This window comes from Lonchura striata, chromosome 7 (assembly GCF_050655825.1).
Source record: "Lonchura striata isolate lonStrDom1 chromosome 7, ASM5065582v1, whole genome shotgun sequence".
NCBI classification, from domain to species: domain Eukaryota; kingdom Metazoa; phylum Chordata; class Aves; order Passeriformes; family Estrildidae; genus Lonchura; species Lonchura striata.
Genome location: NC_140709.1, coordinates 22085001 through 22095468, shown reverse-complemented (window position 1 = coordinate 22095468; position 10468 = coordinate 22085001). Strand labels below are relative to the sequence as shown.

At 52.6% G+C, this 10468-nt stretch overlaps 1 protein-coding gene across 1 annotated transcript; it reads left to right on the top strand.

Moving 5' to 3' along the window:
• Window positions 1-3848: 3848 nt before the first annotated feature.
• On the top strand, window positions 3849-8868 carry EVX2 (even-skipped homeobox 2). Its single transcript, XM_021552435.2, has 3 exons — window positions 3849-6301; window positions 7445-7701; window positions 8215-8868. The coding sequence occupies exons 1-3, from the start codon at window positions 5878-5880 to the stop codon at window positions 8866-8868; spliced, it is 1335 nt and encodes a 444-aa protein (XP_021408110.1). The 5' UTR covers window positions 3849-5877.
• Window positions 8869-10468: the final 1600 nt, after the last annotated feature.

Genomic DNA, 10468 nt, shown 5'->3' with positions numbered 1-10468 from the left:
AACGTTGCTATAAAAAAGAAGTCCAGAGAAACGAAGGACTTTATTTCTCCGGACATCTTTCTATGTGCATTCCCACGTCCTGTTGTGTTTCCTCTTTCAATAAATGCAGTAAAAATTTCTCTCACGTCAGGACCTTTAAATAAGGCCGCGAAAGAAAGCAACACCTAAAGAGCAGGGTTTTGGAGCTTTTTGAGGTCGATTGCATCAAAGGAAACCACGGTGCAGCCGCAGCGACTCCCGTAGAGGTCTTCAGCCCTGCCGAGACCTCAGCTCCAGCGAGAGCCCCTCGGTGTACGGAAAAACACTTTGGGCGGGTTCATGACCAATAACTTCAATTCTGTAATGAGCTGCTTTGTGAAGGGTGTAGAAAACAGCATTGCCTTGCATGGCAGGATATTATACACAGGAATAAATGATCTCATGAGCAAAGGTCGGTTCTCTGAGAGCACCCACCCAGTTTACAAGTAGCAGGATGTGTCCCGCACCCCCGGTCCGGGGGGCCGTGCGGAGGCCCCGAGCAGCCCGGCGCTTCTTTTGCCCAGGCAGAGCAGTGCCCATCGAGGCTCAGCGCCTGTCGGGCAGGGCAGGAGGTCCTGTCCTCTCTGGGCAGCGCTTCCGCGGGTGGCCAGCGCCCTGAGGAGCCGCGTCGCATTTTCCATTGACACATTGCATGGGAATCTGCAGAATACATGAGCTAGAGAGCAACGCTGCAGGCGTGCTTGTGCCTCCCCAGAAGAAAAGGTTGTGGATTTTTTTTTTTTAATTTTTACAATCCTGAAATAATCTCATTTAGTCAAGTGCATTTACCACTATTTAATACAGTTAGGATTCCACTCAAACTTTTAGCACAGGCTTTTAGTATCTGCCTAGTATCCATCTCTTACAGAAACCCCCCCGATTTTTATGTCCTCCCTCGTCAGAATTTGCCCATGGTAATTGTCTCGATAGGAAGTTGCTTCTTATATTAGCGTTTGGTGTAAGAAAAAAATTATTGTCCGGGACAAACAGAGAACGCAAACAAAACCACTCGATTTATATGTCTTCCAAACCTTATCCCGTTTCCACTGCGTTCCGTGGTTACCTTTTAATTTGTATGAACTTTTAATACCTAAACAGAACAGAAGAACTTTCATTTTCCCCCATGCTTTTAAAAGAATAGTCAGTTATGATAACGAATAGATTGAACAGCAACACGTGGAGAATTGTTAAACTATTTCCCCCTCCAGATCTATGCCACAGCTTCTCACTTCTTTAGTTACTTCAACTTTAAATAATGCGTTTCGAGACGGAGAAAGTTTTCTCGGGGCTCCCCGCGTGGTCTCGGTGCAGCGGCCACGGGCGGCTGAGCACTGCGGGCGTTGAACTTGAGCTCTCGGGTCACGGGCTGGTGCTGGCCGCTCTCTGACTGCCCTGCCGCTCTGAGGCAGCGCGGGGACCTCGGGACCCTGACCTTGGACCAGCTCGGCAGCCTGCCTCAGTTGCAACCTAAACTGAGCCATGGGCCGAGTCCCTTTGCGACCGGACGTGGGCTCTATGGTTTGAGCGAAACCCCGTGTGTGCTCAGGGCAGCCTCAGAAGACGCGGTGTAACTGCGGAACCCCAGCGTGCCGGGGGGGGGGGTCTGCCTGCCTGCGCAGCGCGGGGCGGGACGGTGCGCAGGGCCCGTGGGACTCGGGGACACGCCGTGCTCGTGTCCTTCACTCGCGAGCGATATTCCACAGACAGTATAGACTGAACACGCCCCAAAACTGGCCCTGTGCTGATATGGCGGCCTGAGGCGGAGGGGAGAGTCGGGGCTGAGCAGGAGCGTATCGCGTCCTCAGACACGCAGGACAGCCACTGCGCGGGCGCGGATCTGCCCTGCCAGGCGGCCTCCGGCTGGTGGGAGGGGGCAGGCAAGGCCAGCGAGCAGGGCTGGACGGCAGGGTGGCAGCACCTGCGGGCAGCACCGGCGAACAGGGAGGGCAGGGCCGGCGGTGAGATCAGGTAGGGCCGGCGGGCAGGGCCGGCGGGTACGACAGGCAGAGCTGGCACAGCAGGGCAGGGCGGGGCAGGGCATGGCGAGCAGGGCAGGGCAGGGCATGGCGAGCAGGGCAGGGCAGGGCAGGGCTTGTAGATCAGGGCAGGGCAGACAGGACAGGCTGGGCTGGCACGGCACGGCACGGCACGGCAGGGCGGGCAGTGCCGCCAAAGCGCCGCCAGGTGGCGCCGCCGCGCCTGCCGCCGGCGCCGCCGCGGGCGGAGCGCGCCCCGCGCCGCGGAGCCCTCGGAGCGGGAGCGGCTCCCGCGGCCCCGCACTTCCCACGGCCCCGCACTTCCCACGGCCCCGCACTTCCCACGACCCCGCACTTCCCACGACCGCCGCAGCCACGACCGCCGCACCGCCGCCTGCTCCCGCCCCACGGGCTGCGGCCCGGAGACTCTGCGCTACTGCGGCTGTCTCATGCGCGCTGCCCTGGGACCTTGCTGGCAGCCTGCCCCGCTGCGGGATAGGAAGCAGATATTCCCGCTCGTCTTCCCAGGAACGCTCTGAGTGGTGAAAAGCTGCCCGAGATGTTTGTCTCATTTAATATGAACTTTGTTTCAATTAAACTATGCGACCTCTTCTTCCCGGGTAAGATATAATAAATGAGTACTGAAATATTCTTTTATGCCTCCAGCAATAACTTTAAAGGTAAAAATCTGGCCAAAGGCCTAAATAGCTGTTTAAACTTACAAGAACAACTGAGTAAACAGAGTCTAACAAAAGCTCACATATTTCGGCAGTTTCTCGTCAGTCTCTGTAACTTCCTCCCTCTTTCCCCACTAATGTCTTCAATAATCTGTGTTTTTTCAGGCTTAGCTATTGGTTTTGAACAACTACAAACATTCGGAAAGATTTTGTAGGCTGTGCTATTCTTTTTGGGGAAAAAAAACAAACCCAGTCAAACAAAGTACCTAAAGGAACACCACAAAAGAAAAGCGACAATTTAAAAAAAGAAAAAAAAAAAAGAAAAAAAAAAGCAAAAAAAAAAAAAGCAAAAAAAGAGCAAGCTACCAAACATAAACTCCCCTGACGCACACAAACAACCAGCAAAGAGATAAATATCAGTGCAGTAAATACCTCTACTTTTCTGGGATTTTAAACAACAGACAGCTAGTTTATTAGGGGGTTGACAGTCTGGGGTGAACTCATTAACTGCATTGCAGGGAACAGTTTTGTAACCTCACCTCTACCTAGTGGAAGATTATTAATGTATTGTATAACATTTTATAACCCTTGCATATGAATCTAGCTGTATTTTAAGGTACTCTGTACATAACCTAAGGTATCAGTATTATTTAAAAGGTGCAAAATATAACCCTAGTAAAGATCATTCATAGCCGCACTCGAGTGAAACTTATTTTTCTCACACTGGGGCTTTTCACGTAGTCTTTTTCATCCGCTCCAAATAACATAAAACCCGTTCTCTCCTTTTTAGTGGTGCAGTAACATTTTTTGAGTCTAAAACCGTGCCGGTTCTGGTGGCGTGCACATAGGATTGCCTCCGAGATGTGGTATCTCGGCTGCGGTTTTCGAGAGAGCAGGGGGAAAGATGCTTGCCGCGTTACAGCATGTAAGAAAACAGACGAGGGCGCCAAACGACAGCAATAAACCCGGCCGCAGGTTTCCGCTCCGCCTCCGCCCCGCCGGGACACGGCCGCGCCGCCGCTGCCGCGGAGCCGGGCGCGGCGGGGAAGCGAGGGGCAGCGGGAGCGCGGCGGGGCCGCGTCCCCGGGCGGGGCGGGGCTGCCGCCGGCGGGCGCTGCCCGGCCGCGCTCCGCGGGGCACCCCGGGCACGCTTCTCCCTCCGGGAGCGCCCCGCCGAGCCTGCGGCCCCGCGGCCTGCGCGCCGCTCCGCTCCCCTCCGCAGCGCCCCGCTCCTCCGCCGCGCCCGCGGGCAAGGAAAAGTTGACATTTACTCTGGTCTGGTTTGGGGGCTGTAAAAAGCAGGACACCACATTGCAGTCTAAATTCACATTTCAAAGGGCTGACATAAAACTCTCATTAATAGAAGGCTGGATTTTGCAAACAACGCCTAGAATGTTTGTTAAATATTCGGTGGAATGTTTAGGGGATTTTAACAGGCTATTGAAAAAAAATCTGACAAGTATCCCATTTTCGAGCTATGAATCATGCTGAAGAGCACAAGAACTTAGGAGATGCGTGTGACCAAGATTAGCAGGAACAGCTCTCCTCATTAAAAAAAAAAAAAAAAAAAAAAAAAAAAAAAAAAGGAAAAAACCAATCAAACCCGCGTTTAATCACAGGAAACATTCGGGTGTTTCTCCGAGAGATGAAACTGGTATTCCCAGGGTCTAAACACTAAATGATGTAGGTGAAAAAAATCACGGCGAGAAAAAAGGTTGGGCATCTATCGAAGCGCACTCCAGAGATGCTAACGACAAAGGATTTATCTTCGTTTAAATGGTTGCCATCAGCGTCATTATTACTAGCAAAGTTACCATTGAAGGGAGACTTTCCGACTGTCACGTCTGCCGGGCGCGGCAGCCCGTGTCTCCAGCAGCGCGGCGCAGCTTCGCCCCGCGGCACCCGGCAAAGAGCGGAGGGATGAGCTAACTGAGCCACAGGTAACTTTGGAGAGAGGGTGTTAAGGTGATGTTTCTGATAGGTCGGAACCTGTAGGCAATAACCCCCATCCATCATTTAATTCTATGATTATTTCTTAATTTTCAAATGCTTAGGTTTTATTGTTGGTGGGGAGGAAAGAAGCAAAGGGCTGGAGTGGAACCTGCCTGGAGAATTAAATGGATGCCCACGGAGTGTTTTAAATCACGAATGTATTTAATGTTCTCCACTTATTTCCTTCCCCTATCATACTGTAAAACAGTCAGTATTTTCCCAGAGGGAAGAAAAATCCCGGGTTAGCTTTGTCGATAAGCAGGATTATAGAAAGTAAAAATGAGATCATATTTAAGGACGCAAAGACAAAGATAATAGAGATATAATATACTACACTGTAACACATATTTTCATCTCCGGGTAACTACTGTAGGTGCACTTGAATCTGGGCAGCAGACTTGTAAAGTCTGGGCATAAGGTTCGCGCGTGTCAGGGGGTGCGTGGGGGTGTCAGTGTAAATTCCTAAATAAAAGTACAAAGTGGTCTGGAAATGGGAGGGAAAAGTAAAGAGATATCAGCGGCAGGAGGTTCTCAATCCTCTGGTCCCATTGAACATTTCCTTGCCTTGTGATCTAAAATTCGCCTCAGAAATAATAATAAAGAGAAGTATTATCTAATATTTAGCATGTAGTTCTGTCCGAGGACAAATGAGAAAGAAGCTGCATCATTAGGACCTAAAAGGCAACAAAACAAAAATCAGAGCATAATGATGCACCTAAATGAAGGGGGAAATGTTGCACAGCTCATTTTATTAATCAGACTGTCAATTCCACCCCAGAGGCCAAACCCCAGAGCAATTCAAGCAGGATCTGATCAAGCTAAGGACAGGAGCTTTACTCCTCACTTCTTGTCTTTCTTTCTTTCCACCTGGATATATTTGTCTGCTCTGAAGCCGCCTTCATTATCCACTGACAGGAGCTTGTATTTATTTGCTTATAAACCTGTTACAATAAATGATTATTCGAACAGCGTCATTCGTACCTTAATGACGAGCACCACTTTTTGATGAATGACATTTCGGGCTAGAAAGGATGTATGGGTCATTTTGACCAGTCATTCCCTCGCTTTGGCATCCCACAATTTTTACACCTCCCTCAAAAACAGATAATAATATTTAGAGACACTTGCCGGGCTGAATGTGAATTAGCCCCTGCTGCAGCTCATCATTAGTACAGGACCAGCCCTGCAACTTTGACATTTTTTATAAAGCTGAGATGATGGAAAGAATAAGAAAAGAGATGATCCTGATGGAGAGAGGGCTGCACAGCCCTACAGCTGGCAAAAGGCTCTCGAATTTGTCAGACTCAGCTGGAAATGCGGTGTTGGAGGCCCTTGAAAATTCTCCGCACAGTGGTCGCCTCAGCCCGAGACTGACTGCCGCCTCCCTGCACAGCGCTATAGGGGACATCTCCGCCAAAGGCAAATTTGAAATAGACACTTTATTCAATCTCCAGCATCCGAGCAGTGAAAGCACCGTGTCCTCCGAAATCCCGCCGTCGGAAAGCAGGAAGAAAATCAGCCTTTATTCCGAAGTTGCTCAAGAGGCAGATATGAACAGTGATGTGGAGGTGGGCTGCTCCGCGCTCCGCTCCCCGGCCAGCCTGACTTCCTCCCAGCTGAAGGAAAACAGTAACAAAGGTAACTCTTCCTTTATCATCTTCATCTAAGCCCCGCGCTTTGCCAACCGGCTTTAAAAACCAGAGGAAACCCACTGCCAACGCCAAAGTTGCTGGCCACTGCATCGGCGCTCTCTCTTCTGCGAAGACAGAGCTCCAGGCTGTAAAATATTATTACAATTACGGCGCTACCCCAATAGCCGAGATACACTGTCCGGGCAGCGCCTGTGCCGGTGCCTTCGTGTGTGTGTGTGCATGCCCAAATCCATTGATATGTAGATATATATCCAGAATATAGGTGGGCACAAATATCCACCCACCTATATTTAGGCAAAGCTTTCTCCGTGTATTTCCCCGCGCTCTTGGAGCTCTCGGCGTCTCTTGAGCTGTATATGAGTGTATATACATAGATTAAATTAGAGAGAGAGAGAGAGAGGGGGGAACGAGAGAAAACTGCCCGCATTTGACTGTGTGTGTCCTTCTCTGTATATGCAACGTGCTGTCTGTGTCCACCTCGGGCTAATTTGGCATTGTTCACTTTTCCTCTGCTTCTAAGAGGCGTTTTGAAACAGCCTCGTATCCTTCCCCGTTCTTAGCGGGGCACGGTGATGGACGGTGGTTGTTACTATTGCTGGAGGTGGAGGTTGTTATTACTGGGGAGGTGTAGGGAGATGAACGGTGGATTTCCTAGGCGCCACACTGCATGCCTTTTTCGTCAAATGTACCGGAGAAAGGAAGGGATGCTCGACGTAACCCTAGAGAAAAAGAAAGGGGGGGTAGGTTTTATTGCTGCTTTTATTTTGTATGTCTCAAATGAAACTAAAGAACGGCAGTCGAAGGGGAACAGGATAGAGCCGAGCCCGGGCCCCGAGCCACGGCCCGTTCCCTCGCCCGCTCTCCCCTGAGCTCGGCTGCCCTGCAGTCTGCAAACCTGCCCCATCTGAAAATAAAGCAGTTACGAAGGATTAAAAAACCCCAACCCAACCAACCAACCAAAGAATAACCAACAAGCAACCTCCAAATCCAAATGTATCGATTCTGTTAGCAGCAGGGATTTGTAAGAATGACAGCTGGCCTTGGGTGTAGCGGGCCCGGTCCGGCCTGGCCGGGAGGATTGAGGGTCCACCGAGTCGCCCGCTCTCACCACCGTGCCCTCACCCCGCAGGCTACGCGGAGAGCAGCCCGACGCCCAGCGCCCCCGCCGCCGCCGCCGCCCCCGCCGCCGGCATCGGCAGCCTGCACAGCGGCGGCGCGCTGGGCGGCTCGGCGGCGGGGGCCGACCAGGTGCGCCGCTACCGCACCGCCTTCACCCGGGAGCAGATCGCCCGCCTGGAGAAGGAGTTTTACCGCGAGAACTACGTGTCGCGGCCTCGGCGCTGCGAGCTGGCCGCCGCCCTCAATCTTCCCGAAACCACCATCAAGGTACGCCGCGTTCCGCGCCCACCGAGCCGCGGCTGCCCCGAGCACCCCGGGCCGCGGCCGGCTGGGGTCTCCGGTTGAAGGGCTCGCGAGGCCCACATCTATGAGCACCACTCGTGCTCGTTTGCTTTTCCGCATCTAACGCTTTTCATTTACTTTTTAAAAAGTTGCTGTTATTACTGTTGTTTTTATTTTCCTCGTCAGTTTTTATCGCGTTAGCCTATTTACTAAAGGGAAGAGGGAAGAGAATAAACGCAGGGGGAATGAATGAGCGTCAGTACGGTGAAGGCAGAGTCCTGAGCGGGGAGGACGGGACGATTCGAAGGGAAACATTTATTCGGATCGAAGGGGTCCCTCTCGGGCAAGGTCACGGGAGGTTGCTCCGGAAGGGAGAGGGGTCGCCTAGAAGCTTTAGCAGTATGATTTGGTGGGTGCCCGCCGGTGTCCACGGGAACGGGTGCGGCGGGGCGCGGAGTGAAGCGGATCTGAGGCCACGCTGTGCTTGTATCCCCGCAGGTGTGGTTCCAGAACCGGCGGATGAAGGACAAGCGGCAGCGCCTGGCCATGTCCTGGCCCCACCCGGCCGACCCCAGCTTCTACACCTACATGATGACCCACGCGGCGGCCACGGGCAGTCTGCCCTACCCTTTCCATTCCCACGTCCCGCTCCACTACTACCCGCACGTCGGGGTCACGGCTGCCGCCGCTGCCGCCGCTGCCTCGGGGGCCGCCGCCGCGCCCTTCGCCACCTCCATCCGCCCTCTGGACACTTTCCGCGCCCTCTCGCACCCCTACTCCCGCCCGGAGCTGCTCTGCAGTTTCCGACACCCCGGCCTCTACCAGACGCCGGCGGCCGCCGGCCTCAACAGCAGCGCGGCCGCCTCGGCGGCGGCGGCGGCGGCAGCGGCGGCGGCGGCGGCGGCGGGCTCGGGGCCGCCGGGGGGCTCGGCGCCCTGCTCCTGCCTCAGCTGCCACAGCAGCCAGACGGCGGCGGCGGCGGCGGCGGCGGCCTCGGCGCTCGGCTCGCGGGGCGGCGCGGCCGCCGACTTCCCGTGCACGGCGGCGGGGCAGCGCTCCGAGAGCGGCTTCCTGCCCTACTCGGCCGCCGTGCTCAGCAAGGCCGCGGTCGCCTCGCCGGACCAGCGGGAGGAGGCGCCGCTCACCAGATAACTACCCTGGCCCGAGCCCGGGGGTGTTTTGTAGAGGGAGTCGCGGGGGGATGGGGGGGGGGGGGGTCGGGGCGGGGGGCGCCCCCGCATTCGGCCAAAAAGTTCTGTCTATTTTTTTATTGCTGACCGCCCCGCCGCTGTGGGGCGCGGGACCGGCGGGGAGGGCGCTCCGCGGCTCCTGCGCCCCCGCGGAGGCGGCCCCGCGGTGCTCGCTGCCGGCCGCTCCGCGCTTCGCGGCGTGCAGACAGCCGGGCCGGCGGGGGCAGGGAGGGGCAGCCGGCGGAAGGGAATGTGTTTCTGGCCTTATTTTATTTTATTTTTTATTATTATTATTTCGGTTTGAGTTGGAGTGAATGGGAAATGTCTCGAGTATTTCCGTACGACGAGCGGTAGCTAATGAGGCAGCCGCGTCCGGGCCAGTAACGGGAAGGGAAGTGTGACACTGTCAGGATGGGGAGAAGCATTTTTTAAGATCACGCTTTCTAACTACCATAATCCACGCTATCTGGGAAATACTTGAATCTCTCTAGGTGTAGGCTGTTGTCCTGAAGCATTTACCTTCCAGACACTTTTCTAAATTTAATTCTTTTTCTCGACGTCTTTTTCTTCTCTCGGTAAAACGGCTCTTGGATTTATTTCTCACGCATCTCTATCGAGCCTTTGCCTCTGAAAAGCCACCACTGGGTAACTGAGACCTGCTATACCAAACCACTGCTACTGGAGGGACTTCCTTGAACTTGAAGAAAGGCACATCAAAAACCACCAGTGTTACTGCCATGTCAATTTTGATGCTAATAATGTGCAGATTATGACGAAAATTGCCAATCATGTTCTCTGATGGACCTCCTTTGAATGTGGAATTGGAAAAAAGTTCCCCGCACAGAGACCTGCTGTCAAGTACTAACAACCCGCTAAGGGAAGTCATTAGAAGAGACAGATAAGAGACTTGGTACATAAAACATTGTTCTTGGTGCATAGAATGTATGTTATTTAATGTTATCTCTCTTACCTGAAGTGATTTCGCACAAGAAAGCCACTTTCTTATCATCTCAATTGCCAATTTTCATTTTGGTAACTTGGACACCCCGGGTAGACTTTTCTCTGTTAAGTTGATATTCCACCAATGTGAAGAGCCTCATTAAATCAAACCCAGATATTTCCATAATGCTCCCTACAGAGCCACTTCACTCTTCACATAATGAGATTTTTCTGAAGAGTTGAAGCCCTCATCTAACTTGCTATTGCTTGTTTAGGCCCTGTGTGGTTGTGAATATACACACACACACACTCACGTACACTCTAACAAAAAAAAAAAAAAAAAAAAAAAAAGAGGAAAAAAGAAAAAAAACCACCCACTATTATGTATTTCGATTAAGTGTCCTGAAATACTTCTATTTTTAAGACACTGGATTTTTTCATATTCTAATAATGAACTTTCAGGAAATGAGTTTAAAGGCTATGCTGTTTTGTTCAGTGAACATAAATCATAGGTTGGTGTTTTTTGTCCAGTGGAACAGTTTCCTTGGGCGGGGGGAGGTAAGAGCAGAGAAGAAACATCCCTAGGCTTCTGGAGCAGATTCCTAACAAGACATGTACCTTTT